This window comes from Megascapheus bottae, chromosome 2, assembly GCF_031878675.1.
Source record: "Megascapheus bottae isolate mThoBot1 chromosome 2, mThoBot2.hap1, whole genome shotgun sequence".
In the NCBI taxonomy this organism is placed as follows: Eukaryota; Metazoa; Chordata; class Mammalia; order Rodentia; family Geomyidae; genus Megascapheus; species Megascapheus bottae.
Window position 1 is genome coordinate 62,240,003 of NC_143510.1, and position 21,673 is coordinate 62,261,675.

The 21,673-nt window shown below is 38.7% G+C and overlaps 2 protein-coding genes across 5 annotated transcripts in view; both read right to left on the reverse strand.

The window, feature by feature from the left end:
- Positions 1-6,610, reverse strand: part of Ptprb (protein tyrosine phosphatase receptor type B) — a 100,683-nt gene extending 94,073 nt beyond the window's left edge. The window contains exons 1-3 of the mRNA XM_090328248.1: positions 6,538-6,610; positions 4,730-5,125; positions 361-617 (exon numbers count right to left, since the gene is read on the reverse strand). Coding sequence (XP_090184374.1) covers positions 361-617; positions 4,730-5,125; positions 6,538-6,610 — 726 coding nt within the window. The remainder of the gene's footprint in view (positions 1-360; positions 618-4,729; positions 5,126-6,537) is intronic.
- A 642-nt stretch (positions 6,611-7,252) lies between these two features.
- The window catches only part of Ptprr (protein tyrosine phosphatase receptor type R), a 198,503-nt gene continuing 184,082 nt past the window's right edge, over positions 7,253-21,673 (reverse strand). For 3 of the 4 annotated variants that reach the window (XM_090328250.1, XM_090328251.1, XM_090328252.1), the window contains one exon: positions 7,253-8,415. In XM_090328250.1, the coding sequence (XP_090184376.1) occupies positions 8,322-8,415 (94 nt within the window). In that variant the 3' untranslated portion in view covers positions 7,253-8,321. The remainder of the gene's footprint in view (positions 8,416-21,673) is intronic. The other variant, XR_016534601.1, reaches the window with a different exon arrangement.

The following is a 21,673-nucleotide window of genomic DNA, read 5'->3' on the forward strand; positions in this document are numbered from 1 at the left end:
CATCTGACACCCTCTCTATTCAAGATCACAGGCCATACACAGAGGATGTTGAAATGGAAATAACTGTTTTTTATTTTTATTTTTATTATTTTTTTTTTGGTGTTGTGTATTCCCATTTCAACTCTAGTAATTCCCGAATCTGTCGTGGCTTTGTACCTCTTTCCTTTTCCTTACAGCACCTCTTGTCACCCCAGAAAGACACAGAAATTTCAAAGACTTTTCTCATTGCGCAAAATACATTTCCATACCGTTAGGATGTGTCTGATTCCCTAGGACAGCAATGGTACTTTTAACAAAGCAAGTCTTTTCAGGCAAGGGTCCAGTCATGACGCTATCCACCCTCTCCCTCCTTTCACCTACCTCTTGAGTAGTGGTGGAGAAAGGAGGCGTAGTTGGTGGAATCCATGATGTGTCTGCCAGGCCAGTCCTGGGAAAGGTGTGGCGGTGTGGCTCGCTGCTGTTTGGGGTGTAGGTCTCTGTGGCATTCTGGATGAAGGCCTTGGTGGTGTTTCTAACAAGGTATTCTGGGTTATATGGAACTGTATTGGAAGTACTGAGGATCTGGGGAAGAACTGTGTTCCTCGTGGTCCTCACCCAAAGTTCTACTCCCAGGCCAGCTGAGGTAAAGAAAGAACAGTAGACTGGTGATTCTCACGTCCTATGGCTCCGTCATACAGAACAACTTTACTTAAGAAGACCGTTCAAGTTCAGATACATGGGAAAGCAAAGATCCTCGAATTGTTGGACAGAATTTAGTTGTCACATCCAACTTACCCACATGTTATCCAATCATCAATTTAGAGAGATAGTTATGAAAACAGTATTATCAGAAAACATTAATAAAACTTGCTCTACAAATATCTAGGGTTTAGGGTTGGTTCACAAAGCCCGAAAACTCTATGCAAAATTCTAAATATATGGCAAATGTATATTTTCTTCCAGGATAACCTGTCGGTCTTCATCAACTTCTCAAAGGAGGCGTGAAATAGACTATCAGGTTGAGAATTAGTGCTAAAGTCTTCCCTAACTGTATCATGAAGGCTGGCAACTCATTTAGTATGACATTTATTATGGCACAATGAATGAACACATTTGTTTCTTTAAACATGTATCATTTCATAATGAAGACATTTAGAATCCTTTCTTCTTTTGAGATATCTAGTATAAATTGTTATCTCAAATAGCCCTACTGTCATTCAAATAAGCATGGAGAGATCTTCTAACTGCAACTTAGATCATATCAATACAAGTTATTTTTTTGTCACTTGTGGGACTTGAACTCTGAGCTTGAGCTCTGTTACTGAGCTCTTCAGCTCAGGGCTACTGCCCTACCCCTTAAGCCAACTGAGAAGTTGGTGGACATGATGCTGGTCTTTGTATAATTCTTTGTATAGCATGACTAGAACATAGACATAACATGAAGCAATTGAAAGCTCTGTAAACTATGGGCAGATGCAATATTTTCATGTATTTTCATTGATTGTAGAGGATGCAGTTTTAGGAATATGAATTTCCTCCACAGCTTATTAAATTGGATAATATAACTTAAAAAGAAACGGCTGGCAGAAGAAAGATTTGATTTTTCACTATGTTTTTCCAGGTTCATGCATTCAAACAACCACTTAGTAAACAACTACTATGTGCCAGGTAGAGGGTTTCTAAAAAATGAGGCATCTTCACTTTTTCCCTGTTGTCATCTGCTTTATTTAATGTTTTTTGCTTTGTTTTGTTTTTTGTGCTTCATTTGTTTCCATTCCAGATTGAACTAAAAGATTTCATTGAATAATGTGTTTTAAAAGCAAAAGATTAGGCACAAAGAGGACCACAATGAAAAAAGAGCTTTCACAATTAGGCAGGCCATAAATAAAAGTTTACAGTAAAGGTTAATAAAATAACCATGGCAGTTCGGCATTTTTAAAGATGTAAAAATTGACTTAGGTATTCCAAATATTTTCTTAAATTAATACTTGTCTATTGTAGGGATGTAAAACTTTCTATACAGAGAGATCAGCACTTCTCCTAAACCCTTGGTCAGTGGTCATCCTCTGAGTTGACTATTACCTGTAATAATATTATGATATGACTTAATGCCGAGGTTAGGATAAAAATAGGCTCCCCATTATTTTTCTACTACAGAATACACAGGCCCAGTAATCTCTCATTTTATGTCTTTAAAAGATTTTTGGATGCCTGGAGCCAGTGGCTCATGCCTGTAATCCTAGCTACTCAGGAGGTTGAGATCTGAGGATTGTGGTTCAAAGCCAGCCCAGGCACTAAAGTCCATGAGACTCTTATCTCCAATTAACATCAGAAAACTGGAAGTGGTGCTGTGGGCCAAGTGTTAGAGCAGTAGCTTTGAGCTGATAGAGCTCAGGCACAGAACCCAGGCCCAGAGTTCAAGTCCCACCACAGACTAAAAATTTTTCTTTTTGGTTGTGCTATTTAAGAAGCAAAAGAGAAGTTTAGCCTTAGCATTCAATGTCTATGGTTTGTGAATTTTAGAGCAAAGTTTGGTAAACACCAGAACCATTTCATTTTTTTCCCCTAGAAATTGTGATTCCATAGATTTAGACCCTAAACCTTGTGTTTCTGACAAGTAAGATACATGGCTTTATCCATTAATATACTATTTATCACAGTAGAATTCTATTAATATCTTATATGGGTATCAAAGACTATAAAATACATAGGAGGAGAAGAACATAGAACATGTTTGATTAGAAAAATATAAAGCTAATATACTAAATTTATTGTTCTGTCTCGATCTCTTTGGTATAAAATGGACATAGGAGATTGAACTAAAATACTAGATTTTGGGGTGCTTTGGGGGGCTAGAAGTCCATTCTTTAAAAATGTATATACGTTTTACAGTTCGTGAAAGAGCAAAGTGTTTTGGCAAATACATGAAGATTTTAGACAATAGAACAATATGTTAAAGCTATTTTTAAAAGCTTTATTGTGTCATTGCCACCACATTGTTTCCATTTTAACAAAATGCCTCCTAGAACACAATTCAAGGCAAGGGATACCATCTTAGGTTCAATGCAAAGTTTTAGCAATAAAATTGTAACCAGCTTTGAGTATAGGTCAATACCTTTTATACAATGGTTTATGTTGCTTATCATAAAGATCATATTTTGAATAATTTTAAATAAGATCTTAGGATCTCGATTCAAAGCCAGCCCAGGCACAAAAGTTTGTGAAACTCATCTCCAATGAATCATTAGAACATGGGAAATGGGGTGTGGCTCAAGGGGTAGGCAGTAGCCTTGAGCTGAAGAGCTCAGGAACAGCACCCAGGCCCAGAGTTCAAGCCCCATGACAAAAAAAAAAAGAATAATAATAATAAAAAATAAAAATCAAAGAAAATGTTTTGTTTTTTCACATATTAGGAATAATGAGAATTTTAGTGTGCATGGAAAATCTACCAAATCATTTTGTTATTTATTTCAAATGGAGAAAGAAACTTACAGTGACAAAACATAAATAAACAAACAAACATAAAACTAGCCAGAACTATGTTGATATGTCACAGGCTGGTAGTTAGGGAATTTTGGATGCTGTGCCAGTTATTTTCAGTGGTTGAAGTCCTGTAAGCTATCACTATTGATTAGGAAAGAAAGAGACTCATTACAAGATCCATGTTGATGTTATAAAGAGAAGAATGCCAAAATAATTGTGTCATCCAACTCTACCACAGGAAAATTTATATATATATATATATGTATACAAGAGATACCTTTTTTTCATTTCTCCCATAAACATTTCCATTGGGCACTAAAGCAAATAATTTCTAGTAAATTCTTTTTCTTTTGATACAGTATAAAATTGCTTACCTTTAGCAACAGGCATTTTATACTCTCAACCACATTACCTTAGGCAATTACTTTAATCAGTAGTTACATTAAGACTGACAACAATGTGGCTTACTACCTCAGCAAAAAAAAAAAAAAGTCTTGAGTTCATCAGCTCAGACTGATCAAGTGCACTTGAAAAATTGCCTGTCCGCAGTAAATGGAATAATTGAATAAATGAATACGTAGTAAGTACGGAGTAAATGTGAATTGGTAAGGTGAAATCTTTGATGTTATCTCAGACACATGAGACATCTGAATACAGGTAACAATTTTATACCATCAACAGTTTCTATAAATGAAAGTAGATTTGGCAAACTGTGGAAAAGATATCCAAACCCTTTTCACTCTTGACCTGTATTGGTAAAGCACACTGGATGCTTAGGTCCCTATTATAGCTCTGTTCTCAGTTTATCTGCTTATTGGTTCTTACCAATTCAGCAACTTTCATTGTACTAACACTCCCTCTCATCAGGGAATAGGAAGTGTCTAGGTAAGCAAAACCTATCAATTTCTGCTTCATCGACTTTAGTCATTGCATACATGTGTGTCTGTGTATGTGTATGTACATGCATGCTGTGTATTTTTGTCCAGATCTGCATCCAATATCTAATCACAGGATCTTGCACAAGAGAGAAGTTTAAGAAATATTTATTGAATTAGTAAAATAAAAGGAAGAATGAGTGCCAGAGCTAAGTTGGGCATTTTAAAATGAGGATGACAGTTTCCCTCTCTGGGCACTACATAATCAAGTTCTCCTGGGTCATGAATTATCCATAGGCAATAGAGCAGGGCACGTGGATCTCCCTTGGATATATCAAACCAAGCCACCGAACAGAAAGACTTTCACATTGATCCTGACATGAATAGCTCACCTCTTGAGGGGCAGAGACTTCCGTTATCCAGTTTTCCTTCCTTGTCGACATCTATTTTCATCCATTTATGGAAGTACTTCCTGTCCTTCTTGACTACTACCTTGGGACCTTGTTTCTTGAGAAAGAAAGAGGTATTTTCCACCTCAAGGAAGTCTCCCTGCTTGTAGCAGGTCCACCGAGGTGCATGGGAGCAGCCCATGAGCGTGACTGCTCGAGAAGGGCCACCAGAGGAGTTGGAGATGCCCAGGCATAATGCAGATTTGACATGGAGGAGCTTCTCATCCTTAGTCCACAGCCACTGCTGATTCTGGCTGGTCTCATTGCATGAACTCATGATCACTCTCTGATTGATGGAAAGGCACTGCTCTTTCCGGACATGAATAATCTGAAACCCCTCTGGAAGATGAAAAGTTTATAAAATACTGTAACAGATTGTAATGGCTATCAAAACAAATGAAACTACATATCCACAAATCACTTGAGGGCAAGTATGAGATTTACTTATATTTTGCTGTTTCTGCCCTTTACATGAATAGTCCCAGATTCAACACATGGGATTTAAAGTCCTCAGGCAAAGAAGAAGAAAAAAGGAACAAATCCCAAGACAGACCATGGAAAATGTCACATGTCATCCTTAGAAGTTCTCCTGTTGCCTCCTCATCCCTCCTCCCCCTGGCCCTTTTAAACTTTTGCGTAGTTTAGGAAAGAAAACACACCCTCATTGGAACAAGTGAAAGGCATCTGGAAAAAGAAACTAAACCATCAGCAAATATGGTTTTCTTTTGGTTGAGATGAGCCATATCCAAAGAACATGGTGTTAGTCAAATATGCTTCAATTATATAAAATTAAGCTCCTTTTAACTATTTAATTTTCTCCATAGTTCCACACTTAAAAACTCAATAAATCCCCTTTCCATTGTAATACATGTTCCACTATGAATTATATATCTTGAATGCAATGTGTTTTCCTTTTTAAAATTGGACCTATTTAGTTAAAGACAAAAAAGTAAAACAAATCCACACCTTTTCAGGCACAGTTTTTAGCTAACAGAAAACAAGTAAATGTCACCACAAACCAAATTTCCTGTAGTCCTGGAGAAAAGCATTTGTTTTGTGATAATGTACAAGTTTTCCTTCAACTACTGACAGATTTTTTAAAAAAATCAGTTTTGCTTGATGTCGGAAAATTAAACATTCTACTTTTAAACATCTATAGTTAAAAAATAAAGACATTAAGCCTGCAAAATCATCTTCAGTGGGTTTCAACTTAAATCCCTCAGAACCCTCCCATGAAAATATCCAGCCTTCCAAATGACAACATCCAAACAAAACTTTTTTTCATTCCTGTACAGTCAGATTCCCTGCATTTTCTGTTTTTAACACACACACACACACACACACACACACACACACACAAATCAAAACTACAACCTGACTGGAAAAAAAAAACATGGCTAGCCTATAGCCTGTTATATAATAATAATAATAATAATAATAATAATAATAATAGATTTCACCACAGGAGTCTTCACTCTGTGCTATAAAGCTGCCCTTGCTTTTTGGAGGTGAGCTGCTCGAGACACTTGGATGACAGGAGAACTTTTATTTTATTTTAGAGAAGAATCTCAGCAGTGTGACCATAGCTGGCTGCTCTTATTCCCCCTTTCTCACTTGCCTCTGGCTTCCCTGCCACGGAGACCTTACAATTTTTGCCTTATTTCACACACCTTTGAAAGGTGTGCCTTTGAAATAAGGCACTTTGGCTTTATTAGGAGAAAGGCCTCAGAAACCGAGGCAGATCCACTCACCCACGCTCCTGAAGATCAAGCAGGTAAGAAGCGCCATGTAAAATTCAGCCTCCATTTTCCACTTAACAACCATTCCAGCTTCACTTAGGGGGTAAAAAAAAATTCTCCCAGATAAGAGGAGCAAAGACTAGGAAGGAAATGTGCCTTCATGGTGAGGGGAAAAGTCAGTGACGAGCACTTCCTGCAATTGAATTGTTTGGGGAAGTTTTACACCAGTGTCCTTTTGTCTGTTTCCTTAGAAAGGAGGGATTGTGATTACCTTTCTTTTTTTTCGAGCAGAGCTAGCCTCTAGGAGCAGATAAACATCTTTAAGTCTTCTCCTACCCTCCCGCTTGGCTCCTGACTACTTCCAACCTCAAGAATAGATAATTGAATTCTTTGGCAACCTTACATCTTGTCAGGTGATGTGATTCTTCAGAATAGACATAAAGCATATAATTTATGAGGGTCTGTGACAAGTGCTACAAAGACATAAACATTTGCTGTTTGTGTAATGATCTGCTGTGCATCTATAAGGAAACCCACGTAATGATGACGCTACGAGATCGTTATCTCTCGAGTGATGACAATATTGCATTTCAAGAGTCATCTCTGCTGGGGAGATGCAGACTTATATGAAAGCCATCTCCTTACCTACTTTAGGCTTCCCCAGGCAGACGATGGCCTCTCTTCAACGAGGAAAAAAAATATACCAAAAATAAAGAATACTCAGTAGTTAGTTTTAAGGATAGTTTATTGGCAGTATGAAACAAAGTTAGCATTGCTGCATTAAAATTTTGTAGGTGAGCAGAACGTGGTGTTTGCTGAGTATAATTACTTTAACTTTGTCACTTGCAGATGAAAACCTCTCAGAAGTGTAAGAACATTTATGGCAGCGTCCATCTGAAGAACCTCTGGACATAAGACACGTTGGAGCAAAGTCTCTGCCTCTTCTTGGGAGAGGGATTCCAGGTAGACAGCATATACAAAGGTCCCTTCTCAGTAAAAGAGAGACAAATATTTGAAATTCTTGATATGTTAGTCACTACAAATTCCTCCCCCCTTTAAAAGTAAAACAATTTACAATGTAGAAATATAGTGGATAGAGTGTGGGCCGGGGGCACCACCTCTGTGCCTAATAATAGAGAATAAGTACATGGATATCCAAGGACAATCATTGTGCTCTGTAATCGATAGGAGGTACTATAAATACACATTTAGTAGATAATGTTATCAAGACATATTTCCATACAAAATAGTTTACTGTGGTAGATTGCTTTTCTTTTTAAAACAAAAACTTATTTGTTAAAAATTCATTGTCAATCACTTGCAACTTTAGCAGCAAGATTCTGGTAACTGAGATACGTAATAGCACTTAAAATGGGAACAGTGGAACAGCTGACAGTCCATTCACAAGACAGACTTTACAGGCATTAGAGCATCTAGACACACAATGACGATGTCTTCAGCAGCGCATCCCATCGTCACTCTATAATACATACATACATAAACTCTGTGCGGTTGGTACCCAGTACTGACAAAACACGATCCATCTCAGGCTGTGTGAGAAATCTATCATACCTCCAGCAGCATAACTTGGGTATGCTTACAAATGCATTACTATACACAAGGTTTGGCAATCTTGAGTAGATTTCCAGGTCTCCCACAATCCATGCCACAGGTTGGTTTCGGAGCTCCTCTGCCCCTCCATCGCAGGAAGCTTCTTCTAGAAGCCTCAAGTAGGGGGTAATTTGATTCAGCATCCCAAATAATAATAGACTGATGATCCGGCAATGTTCAGTGCATCACTGCACTGTTTCTTCTGCAAGTCTGCTCTCATACAGGCACAGGGCATGGTGCACAAATTCATACTGCTCACTGGTTTGGACCATTCCACCCCTGAAAAGAAAAGATCGTGAGAATAAGTTTATTCGCTAACATCCCGCAGTCTCACTTCACAGACACCATGTTCAGACTAGGATATGACACACGTTATCATTATCATTATCCTGCTCATCTGCATCTAAATGTCTCCACTTATGAAGTTAGTATGTTCATATAGTCACGTGAGTATAGCACTGTGGTAGCATACATACACCACGGTGTCTCCAGTGTAGTAGGCTAGGCTATCAGGTTTGTGTAGGATGTTCACATAACCACAAAGTGACCCATTTCTCAGAAACATTAAACAACACTGGCTCCAATCGGGAAGCTGCACTTGATTGGGTATAGAAAGTGCCAGTGCACTAGGCAAATGATCATTTTTCACATTATATTCATACCATTACTACTGATGCTATAGGCCATACTTAGACCAGTCAGACTATTTTTTTTTGCTAGTTCTGGGGCTTGAGCTCAAGGCCTGGGCCCTGTCCTTGGGCTTTATCAAGGCTAAGACTCTACCACTTGAGTCTCAGCAGTGCTTCTGGCTTTTTCTGTGTATGTGGGACCAAGGAATTGAACCTAGGGCTTCATGCATGTTAATCAAGCACTCTATCACTAGGCCACACTCCCAGCCCATCAGCCAGACTATTGAATCAAATTCTGTTAAGGTAGTACAGTAACAGTAACTACTCTGTAAGGTTGTTTATGAGTGTTGAATGTATTGTAGTTAAGTGTCAGTATTACCTGACCATTCTTCTTTTGTTAGAATGCTTTATATAATTGGATTCAACTTGATAGAAATAAGTTTACCAATTTTGACTCAGTCGAAATGCTCTTCCTAAAATGCCCGCTTCACTGAATTATTTTCATAGTGATGGAAAAATATATTCATTAGCTATAAACTTGAAAAATTCTTGGGAATCTTTAGGGAAGGCATATGTTCTTTTATTTCCCACTTCATGTGTAAAGGAAGATGAAAGAATCAAACAGATTCTTAAAGATAACTCATCCCTATGATTGACAAAGTCTGGTTTCTTTCTGGAAAGAAGCAGTTTACAGGACAATGGACAGCCAATTTCATCTAGGTACCTTTAGAGGCAGGTTTGCTGAAGTTGCCAGAAAAATTTATGATGACACCAAAAATGGCTGGCGCTCTCTCTCTCTCTCTCTCTCTCTCTCTCTCTCTCTCTCTCTATATATATATATATATATATATACATATATATAATATACATATATATGTATATGTATATATACATATACGTATATATATGTATATATATATATAACCCACAAAGGACTTAAGACTCTCCTTGTTGTCACACAATAGCTCTCTAAATGCTTGAAAACAACCATCAAAGTCTCATAATCTTTTCTGCTCTAGACTAAACATCCTGTGGTTACTCAATATTTCTGTAAAGCCCGGTTTCCCTGTCACTCACTAACGTAGTCTCCTTATTTGATCAAATATGCCCTTCTAAGGAGTGTTGTGTCTATTCCCGATGGGCTCAAGTCAGTGAGCATATTTTCCTCCTTAAGCAGTGCATTGTAGGTCATCAGCAAGTGTGTTCGTCCAGGTGCATCAAGAAGTAAAGCTCACAGGTGAAGTCACAGACTGCCCAACGCTGACCTAGTATCTTAAGATATTGGACACAAGGTGAGGGTAATTAAAAAGAGTAGAGTAAGATTTCTTTTTAAAATATGGAAACTACACATTTCCCCTCATCCTATAGATATGCTATTAGATTTTTTTGAAACTAAATATGTGACCCTCTATTTATTCCTGCTGATTTCAACTTGTTAGTTCTTGTTCTGAACACAATGTTCTTGTCTACTGAATCATTTCTAGCACTCAAAATATCAGTCTTCCATTTCTCACAGCCAGATTTGTGTCTTTCAGACATTTAATCAACATGTCTTACATATTGTCTAAGTCATGTAATAAAAAGAAAAAGACAAACAAAGAGCCAAGATAGGTGTTTATTGTAAATCATATGATGCTGTGTTACATACTATCTAATCCTGTTTTAAACTGTTTCCAATTAAGTGGTAGGTCTTTCAAGGACAAGCATAATGTGACCATCTCTTTGCACCTGCAATCACAGATCAAGTGGGTTATCTGTGAAGCAGTTACCCAGATCATGTTATTTTTATGTCATGTGAAAATAGATCAACTCTGATTAGAGGAAAGCCATGAGTATGACAGGATTTGTACAGTAGGGGCAGGTTTAAATTCAAAACCTGTTACAGGCATCTGGGACACTAGTAATAAACATTCTACAGCATGTATGGATACATACTGGTATATGGAATATTTCATTGACCTCAGTAAGAACTTAAAACTTAGTATTACTGGTTAGGTTCTATCCTGTTATGGGGTGAATACAGTCTTTTTGTTGGCTGCCTATTATTAAAAGTGACATCTGGGCACACCTAAAAACAGTGCCTATGTACAAAATATTTGCTTCTACAAGAAGGGAATTTCCTTATGACATTTCCATACATACATGAATTCAATATGCTCAAATCAAACTCATTCATTCATTTTCCTCATCTCTCTTTCTTCAAGCAATTTCAAAAGGTGTTAATATTCTATTTTCACATATGCATATGAATTCCTTAGATGATATTCACCTAAATTCACTCTTTCCATTGCTCTTCCACCGTCCCCCTAATATCCATTCCCCAACATAGTCTATTTTACTTTCTTGTGATTCATTTTATTATAGAAAATAATGCTATGGATTAAGCTTATGGAATCCTCAAGAGAGTTCCATAATTATTCATATGCATGTGTACACACACACACACACACACACACACTCCATAGGGCTTAAAATAGCTGGACCATCATTAGACAATCAGCTTAGAATTGGGACAATCCTCTTTAGATACGAATCTGGTTTTCTAAGAAGTGCACATATAATGCACTATATATATGGAGGAAGAGTTAATTTTAAAAAAAGAAGATAGGTGCCAATGGTTCATGCCTATAGTTCTAGCTATTCAAGAGTGATATCTGAGAATGGTGATTCAAAGATAACCAGGGCAGGAAAGTCTGTAAGACTCCTATTTCTAATAAACTACTCAGAAAAAGCCAATAAGTAGTACTATGGTTCAAGTGGTAGAATGCTTGCCTTTAGCACAAAGAGGCTCAGGGACTGTACCCAGGCCCTAAGTTCAAGCTCCAAGACTGGTAACAGAAAAAAAAAGTTAAGGGAATTCTTGTTAGCTGTGAGAATGGTTTCTGGGTTTGAAAATATTTGGAATGACAAGCTGTCAAGTGTGTTAAGAGGTAAAAAGACACTATATACTAGTTCTGTCTCCATTACTTACTAGCTACTTTGCCTTAGTCTTTGTAGGGCTGTTTTCTCATGTATCAAACAATGAAGCACTAACATAATAGTACCCCTCTCCGCCTTGTTATGAGTAATAAATGGCACAAGTGTTTAAAATATTTACTTCACAGCCAAGAACATATTAAGACCACTATCTATTATGGTTGTTATTGCTAGTTGGTTTTGTGTGGTAAAATAAGACTGGTTGGAAAGCTCTGGAGTAAGATCTTAAAGCCGAAGAGAGGACAGACAGAGGATGCTGGGTTGCTGAGCTTGGACAAGTCTAGCTGAAATAGAGCCCAAAATATTTCTAAACAGTCACCAACCAGAAAATGAAAGCTGATCTGGAAGAAAGTGTTATGCTTGAAAAGGAGAAGAGTGAAGTAGAAATCTTTGCTTTGGAACCTACTTATGATATGGTTTTAGAAAAGTTGTTCAATCTTTCCCAGCCTGCATTTCTTTCAGTTCTAAAACGACACTCATGACAAAGGTCATCTGGTGATGATCAAGTAAGAGGACATCATTGTCTAACTGCAGGCTGTGGATTTCCAACAGCCCAGGATAGACAGTAGATTCAGGGCCACTGGCTGACAGAAGCAGGAGGGTTAGCTCCTGAGCCCAGCTTTGACCAGGGAAGTTGTGCCTTTTATTGGTTTTCCACACTAATACTCTGTGGAAGATTTTTGTTTGCAATTTTTTTCCCATCACTCACACACACATTAAATTTGATAACCACTAGTCCATCAATTAATATTACCTAATAAGGTTTCAAGTATTGTATTTAATGTGATAATCCACAAAGTGCTTAGGAAAGTTGCTCTTGGTTATTAAGCATTAAATAAAAGCTCCATGTTATTTTTTCTTATTCTCTTTCTAGGTGCTTGGTTAACAACTCTACTGAAATGAGTTCTGGTTTGTTTGAGATAGTCATGGTTTATTCCAGCTAAACTAATCATCTTTCAGTGCCTTGGTTCAGATGATAAATTTTTTGTTCATCCTAATTATGTCCTTTTTTTGGCCAGTTCTGGGGCTTGAACTCAAGGCCTGGGTACTGTCTTTGGGCTTTACCAAAGACAGTCTAGTGCTCTACCAGTTGAGCCACAGCACCACTTCTGGTGTTTTCTGTGTACATGGTACTAAAGAATTGAACCCAGGGCTTTGTGCATGCTAGGCAAGCACTTTACCACTAGGTCATGCTCCCAGTCCCCTAATTATGTTCCATTCTATGCTGAAGAAAACAAAACAAAACAACATGGTTCCCTTCAAAAAATGCAAAAATGGTGTTGGCTATGTGGTTCTGAGTGTGTGTGTGTGTGTGTGTGTGTGTGTGTGTGGCCACTAAATATGAACACTGTGTCTGGCCAGGTCAAGATTCAATCAGACCACCTTCTAGAAATATCAGATAACTCAGCTCAGATTATCTCTATCAAACTCCCCAATCTGTGTCACTGTTTCCATGTGGGGAAGCACGTAGCTCTCTCAGTTGGGGAGCAGGGGGATGGAGTGGGGAGGTAAATTCAAGTTGAATTTGGAAAATACAGCTTTTTTCTTTTACTAATGGGAGGGTGCACTGAATTAAAAAGGAATCTCTCTCTCTCTCTCTCCTCTCTCTCTCTCTCTCTCTCTCTCTCTCTCTCTCTCTCTCTCTCTCTCTCTCTCTCTGTCTCTCAAATGCCCAGGAGAGAGATTTGGTCTTTAACATGTTAAAAGTGTGACCTTTTCTGCCGGTTAACTCACACATACAGAGAGCCACAGCTTTTCCTGCTGCACCACCCAGCCTGTATCCGGTCTAATCAGTAGACACAAGACATTCTGCGGTGGTGACTCACATCTGGCTAACAATGGAACTTAAGCTCCTTTGCCTTTTCTTTTTTTAAAAAAATTATTATTATTTTCAAATCTGGAATTCTTTTGGTAAAGTATGGTACAGTAAATTTAGAACAAAAGGTGTGAATGTTAATGGGCCTCATGGGTAAAAATCTGAGAGCCTGGACATGTGGTCAAGTGAAGTTAAGTCTGAAGGCTCAACTTGGAGACTTATGTTTCTGAGCCATCCCTTCTCCCCAAGAGTTTTTTCTTGGCTCTTCCCACCAAGGAAAATGCAAACATAATGTGGCTGATCTTGACCAGGTATTTCAGTCATAGACACTTTTCCCCCCATAAGTTGTAGGCCATACAAAGCAGTCCAAACCAAATAATTCACTGATAGTCCTCACATTTTTGAATCCAATTTTCCCCTTTGAAAATTAGCCCTTTTCTTCTGAATACCCAAGTTCACACTCAACTCCTAGGTGGGCAGGAGAAATAGGTTGTCATAGCAACCCCTTTTGGAAGGTTCAATCAGAGTAACTTGTTTGTACAAAGAAGACCTCTTTCTTAGGAGTGCAGAAGTTAGGATGTCAAGAAAGTCCAGACCGATTTATAAGGCTTTTTCTCTAAGTGCCCTTAAACTAAGGATTCTAAAATGCTGAATTTGTGATCTCCCGAGATCTTTCCTTATATAGGATCAGCACTGGGATTAGTAGGGAATGCAGAGAAACATAGGTAAATAGAAGGCTGTTTTTCAAAATATGATCCAGCAAGTAGAAAATTGGTTAAAATTATTTTAAATAGATTTTGGGAATAAAAGATAGGACACTGATGGCATGTATGTTCCTTCTCTAAGATTACGGTAGTGAAAAAAAGTAGAAAAGAAAATCATCAAACTCAAGTAACTAATCAAAACATTTAAACACTGATATGACGCACACTGGAAAGCTCTTTCTATTCTGCCTGGGAAACTACAAGGGAGGACCTTGAATGTCATGCCGACTCCAGGCATGCAAAGTAAGGATGTGCAAAGAGCACATTAACTCTCAAAAACTGAGTATCAGACAGATTGTTTCCGGTTTCTGTGGGTGACAGAGGGGAAGAGAAAAGATAAAAAGAAAGGCCTTGGAACCTGATCTTCTTTTCGGTTTCATTTCCCAAATTCTGGTTTTGAATTCTGCCAATGCCCAGAAGTGGCAATGGAATGAAAATAAATACAATGAGGAAAGAGTCGCTGGAGGTCATCCTGAACTGGAATGTGTTCTTCCCGCACTGCCCAGACGCCTTCTGATCTTCCAGTCTCGTTCCTTAGTCATTATTCTCCTGTAATGTCTATGAAGTATTTTCTGACTGCCCTTGACTGTTTATTATCATAGGACATTAATATTAAAAAACATATTATTTCTCTTATACTCACTGAATAAATGACTTGTTACTGTCTCATATTGTGTAATCTTTATGCCTGTATTACCTCTTGTAGCACGAAGTTACACATAGCAGTCTGGTTGGTTTAACTGTATAGTAATTAAAATTCTTTTTTACTTATCTAATTTTTTTTGGTGCTAGTGGACAGGGGCTTGAACTCAGGGCCACACATTCTTGCTTAGTTTTTTTTCCCTCAAAGTTTTTACCCTACCGCATTAGCTACAGCTCCACTTTCACTGCTGAGACTTTTTTTCTGTGTATGCCAGTCTTAAGGCTGGAATTCAAGGACTGAGTGTTGTCCTTGAGGCTTTGTGCTCAAGACTAGTGTTCTACCACTTGAGCTACAGTTCCACTTTTGGCTTTTCTGGTGTTTAATTGGAGATAAGATTCTCATGGAATGGGGCCGGGAGTTTGGCCTAGTGGTAGAGTGCTTGCCTAGCATGCACGAAGAACCGGGTTCGATTCCTCGATACCTCACATACATAGAAAAAAGCCAGAAGTGGTGCTGAGGCTCAAATGGTAGAGTGCTAGCCTTGAGAAAGTCCAAGGACAGTGCTCAAGCCCTGAGCTCAAGCCCAGGACTGGCAAAAAAAAAAAAAAAAAAAAAAAGAGTCTCATGGAAATTCCTGTCTGCAGCGTTGAACCACAATCCTTAGATCTCAGTCGACTGCTGAGTCACTAGGATTACAGGCTTCTGCCAATGGTGCCTGATTTACAATTAGAATTCTTAGTTGGGTAGTATAGTCTCAACACTTGAGTGATACTTGAGAAGGTATAAGCAAGACATGGAAGGGCTTTCTGTAATGAAAATTGTTCACACTGTTCAGTTCAGTTCATTACTAATGTTATAGGTCTTTTATTGCACTTACATTTTGTAAATTAAGCCAATGCCAATAATAACCTAATCACCATCTGTTAATAACCTAATAACCATCTGTTAATAAAGAAATGTGATTAAGGAAATATCCCTTTCTACAACCATGATGAACAACAGAAATTTTGTTATAATTACTACATCTGGATGTTAATAAGAAACAATCTAGACTGAAATAATCAGAGATAAGCTGAGCAATTTTTCTTGGCTTATGTAGCAAGTAGTTTTGAGCTGTCAAAACAGTAATCTCTTAATTATGTGCTTAGCCCAATTAACTCTCCCACTTCAGAAAAAAAAATAGCCTTTAGAATCCAAAACAAATCTAGAAATTAGCCATTTAACTTGAGAAAGATTGGAAATTCAACTTGCAGTGTCAAGTTTGCTAAGCGAAAATATGCTAGGTAGTCTTGGGTATTGACTTAACCCTGTTGATGCTAGAGTTTTCTTTAAGAGGTTTCTCCTTTAAGCTTGCTTAATACTCCCAAGTCCTGAGTCTTTTAAACCACCCCTTCCCTCATAGGTGCTGGGAAATGTTATGACTATTCTTGCTATTTCTTGAAATGGTTGAAAGGTACTTAGACAATCACCAGAGGCTGAAGGGAATCTTAGAAAGCCAATCCATCACTCCTTGTCATAGAATCTGAGGCACCTTATTGCAGGGTTTCTTACACTTATTTGTGATCCTAACATTAACCAGCAGACTAAACAAATATGCATATCCTGTTACAAGCCTCACTAATTTTGACAAGCACTTATGTCCTGTTGTGAGTCAGAACATGAAAATTAAATTCTAAGCTTTGTGAAATGCTTACAAGTTGAGATCCATGAAATATTTTACTCATAAAAAGATGTCCTGAAGCTGGGTGCTGTGGCTCACACCTGTAATCCTAGCTACTCAGGAAGCTGAGATCTGAGGGTCAGGGTTCAAAGCCAGAAAGCCAGTCTGGGCACAAAAGGACCTGAGACTCTTATCTCCAGTTAATATTTAGAAAATGGGAAGTGGGTCTTGGCTCAAGGATAGGGTGGTAGTCTTGGGCTGAAGAGCTCAGGGACAATGCCAAGGCCCAGGGGTAGGGCTGTAGCATTGAGCTGAAGAGCTCAGGGACAGCGCCCAGGCTGAGTTCAAGCCCCATGTCCCACAAAAAAAAAAAAAGAGGTCCTGATAATCAGGAGAAGTGGGGGATTTATTGCTATTTTTTCTCTGTTTTTGTTAGAGACTCCTAGAGTAGATGAATGGTTATGTAGAAAATTGGGAGCAGAGCCAGGGTTCTCACAAAGCACTATGCGGTCTGGTCCATTGATGCCAAGCCATCACCTGTATAGTCCATGGCTTCCTACTTACCTTCCTACGAGATGGTCTCCATCCCAACTGTGGAAGGACCCTTTTGATCGCTTAATTAAAACTACACCATGGGACGGAGGAGACGATCCATTAATACTTTTCTAAATAAAACACTCGTGGGTGCATTGTACTGAATTTGAACTACTTAGGGAAAAAAGGAATCTTATTTTTAGCTCAAAACATGTTCAGAAGTATTATTAAAAGGAGAATCACAGGCTCATGAATCTGCCATGAGAACTGTGGCATCTATTAATAGAAGCTGCCCTAAAGCCAATAATAATAATGTCTTGCCAGAGAAATGAGGAGTCTACCAAATGGCTTTGTCATTGTTAAACTAGAAACATCCATTCAGCATAACACACCCATTTCTAAACCATTTGGGTTTATTGCTAAAATGCAGATTCACAATTTGAGTACAAATGTCTCCTGTTGAATAATAGTCATCATTATAAATTTTTCTTTTGAAATTAGCATTTTTCATCCTGCCCAGTGTTCAAACTTGGTTTGCTATTGGGTCTTAGCTAAGACTGGCCTTAAACTGAAGATCTACCTATCCTGCCACCCACATGTTGGGATTATAGTCCTATACCACTCTGCCCAGCCAGCGTTCAAACTCTTGGACTTAACCAGTCCCCAAACAAGCCTCATTTTACAAATCACAATCACTGTTGTCTTTCTGTCTGCTGTGATCTATGCCTGGATTTGTCAGAGTGCCTCCTTCGACAGGTCCAAGTAATGAAAAGTAGACTACAGATTATAAAAGTCAGATGTACTGTGTGCCATGGTGGTTCACCGGTGAGGGGAGGCCACTGTTAGTAAGAGTGGGGATGGCTAGGAAAAGGCTAGTGCAGCTCATACTCTGTAAAGTATAAACTAAACCTTTTGTTCTTTTGTATTTCTTATTCTCAGCTGGATTCTTTCAATTAGCTAGCTCCACTCTTTCTTCTTCAGATTCACTACATACTTAAAGAAACAGTTCCTGCTTCTTGCTATAACTTTCCATCCTGCTTAGTCTTGGAGGGAAAGTGTTGGGATCTTGAACAAGTCACTTGACATCATCAGTTTGTTGTTTTCTTTATACAAAAAGTAAGGCCCGGGGCCTGGAGTGTGGCCTAGTGGTGGAGTGCTGGCCTAGCATGCACAGTACCCTGGCTTTAATTCCTTGGTACCACATACACACACAAAAGCCAGAAGTGATGCTGTGGTTTAAGTGGTAGAGTACTAGCCTTGAGAGTGCTCAAGGACAGTGCTCAGGCCCTGAGTTCAAGCCCCAGGACGGGCCAAAAAAGAAGTGAGACCCAGGCATACATCTTTTCCTACTTGATGTTGAAAGTTTTAGAGTTACACGCTTTGAAGATCACAGTGGACAGTCCATGGTTAAAGGATACATTCTGGAATGTCTGGAGACAGATCCAGAGCAGAATGCAAGGATGGCTAGAGAGATCAGAATATTACAAACATTTGAAGAAGAGTGAAAAAGATACTTTGAGAGAACAAACGTGGCTCTTTAGATGTTTTGAGACTAACTTCCATTTTAGTAGAGTAAGCCAAAGACATAGCCAATAGCACCAGTTATCAACTGGAATTTAAAAAATAAGAAATGTTAGCAGAAGTCTAAAGTATTGAAGCAAAAAGTGGGGGAGGAGAAGAAAGATGAGGGAACAGAGGAAAATTTTTCTGATTCTTTTCTATAAATCCCAGGGACTATATGACAGAAGGAGGAGACACTAAGAGAAAAAGCTACCTTGATGACATAAAGGAAGGAAAGAAAAGGAAAAGCTTTTCTGGGAGAAGATGGGGGTTGGTCTGTTTCATCAACAACAGAAGCAGCTGCTCAAAACAAAATGTGCATGGAGTAGGAGTAGGAGGTTAATAACTCAGGATGATTTGACATACATCTTGGCTGGATGTCAAACCCTAGGGACAGGAATCCCAGAGGCTTCACATCTGTAGAGAAATTAGACGTGATAGAAGATCCTATCAAGAATAAAAGGCCAAGCTGTATGAAGACCTTGGTGGGGATAGAAGGCCAAGGCTAGATTTTCTGACCATTTGCCTTAGGAAGGAAGGTGCAGATAGAGGAGGCATTGTGATTCCATTCAGAGCCAGAGGATGATTTGGCATGCTCCACCGAGGAATGTGACTGGGAAATGGAATCCAAAGTGGAGGTCAGGCTACACAAATGGCTGGGGGAGGTAGGAGAGGGAGTAGGAGACAATCAACAGTCATGGGAGCCAACACAATGAAAAGAAATCAAGCCCATTTTTCAGCACATTGTTCCAAATAGCATCAGGGTAGGCATTGTTGGAGGCCAATTTGGTTCAGTGTCAGTTTGGATCCATGTACTTGATCTGGTATTCATGGAATTCAGGGATCATATAGAAGGGAAGTAAGACCAGGGGTGAGAACGAGAGTTCATCGGCGATTTAAGGTCCCATGCTGGAGCCTTGTTTATAAAATCATGAAGTAGGAGAGACTGGGGTCCATATGACATCATCTCCTAGCTGGCTAACCGGGCACTATCCGGGCGCTATCCTTTATCCTCTTCCTTAGGAACTTCCTGCTTGCTTAATATAGGTCCTCAAGACTTAGTGGAGCAACTGGATCAAAATCTGGCTTGTGTACGATGGAAGACAAGCCAATCTTACAAAACGATGTCAGCGTTGATGAGAGGAAGAGAAGGGAATGCTTACCACTGACTTTCTTATGCGCAATAAAAACGTATGTGCATATTTTCTTATGTATATTTTCGTTTGTTTCAAATATGTCTGCCATGTGGGGTGTACAAAGGAGGAAATGAAATGTGTCAAATGAGAAGAAATAATCAGTGATTTACTATGTCATAGGTTTAATGGCATTTAAATGGTACTGCTATCAACTGCAGTTTGCATTACCATTTCCAGTTTACAGGCATATGTTTAGTTTATTTGCTATCACTATAGATCATCATTTAATTCCTAGTATGTATCAGGCATCTTACACAGTCTTTAATCCTTGCAACATAGGAGTTATATACGCAAATAATTCCATTTTCTAGATGAGGAAACCAGTTCAGGGAAAATATCACTAACTCACTCAATACTCCCCAACAAGAAAGAATCAGAATATATAAATTCAAGCAGATTCTAGCATCAAGTGTGTGTGTGTGTGTGTGTGTGTGTGTGTGTGTTGATTGAGTGTCTGACCTCCGGGCTTCACATTTGCTAGGCAGGTACTCTATAGCTGAGCCACATTTCCAGCATTGTTTCGTGCTAATTACTGTTGAGACAGCATCTTGTGTCTCTCCTAGGCTCATGCCTGGGTCATGATCTGCCTACTTTTAGGCTTCCTGTCTTTGCTGGAGTGAAAGACACGTGTCACCACGTTATCTACTGTTATGGATTATATGGATATTATACTGGGCGGGTCTGCAGTCATGATCTTCCCAATCTCATCCTCTCATGTAGCTAGGATACCAGGTATGTGGCACTGCTCTTAGCTATGGTTGAGAAGGGATCGAACAAACTTTTCTACTTGGGCTGCTATTCTCTCATTCTTAGCTACCAAGTAGCCAGAATGAAAGGCATGAGCCACCAGCTCCCAGTCAGAGGCCAGAATCTCAACACCAGAGATAAATGTTGTCAGATGAAATTAAAAGGAAAAGGAGAGGAAAGATACACTTGCAAAGCCTGGAGTAGTGAAGACAATAATTGCATAATGAATATTTACTGTGTGCCTGGTCCTATTCTAAGTGTCTTGCCTAGATTGGAATTTCAGACTCATCATTTTACTTTTTTTCATTGGAATCTCATAATGTAGCCCATCATAGGTGCTCAATAAGCATTTGTCAAACAAATTTTAAAAGATAATGTAACCCAGCAATATACAAAAGAATTGAAAATGGGGTTTCAAACAAGCTTGTGTAAAACCATATTCATAACATTATTCACAACAGCCAACAGGTGCAAAGAATCTAAGTTTCCATTGACAAATGAATAGATAAACCAATATGGTTATATTCAATAGAACATTATTTAGTATTAAAAAGAAGTAACATTCTGATACATGTTACAACACAAACTTTGAGAATATCATACTAAGTGAAATAAGTCAGACATAAAGAGACAAGTGCAGGAATGATTTCACTGATAAAAGATACATAGAATAGGAAACTTCACAGGGCAGAAAATACAATGGTTGTTGCCAAGTGCTGGGCTGGAGGAAGACTGGGGAGTTGTTTAATTGCATGGTTTTTCATGCACATATGAGCATTATTACAGACATTTCACCACAACCAAACTACACACACATAGACACAAACAAAAGAAAGACAGAAAAGAAGGAAAGAAAGAGAAATAGACTCTTGGCTCTGTGAGTGGTGGTGCCTGTCTGCAATCCCACAAATTGGAAACCAAAGGATGACAAGGTCTAAGACTCTACTTGGCTATACAATATTTGTCCATTCTGAGCTACCTAGACAGACCCCAGCAAACAGCAACAGCAAGA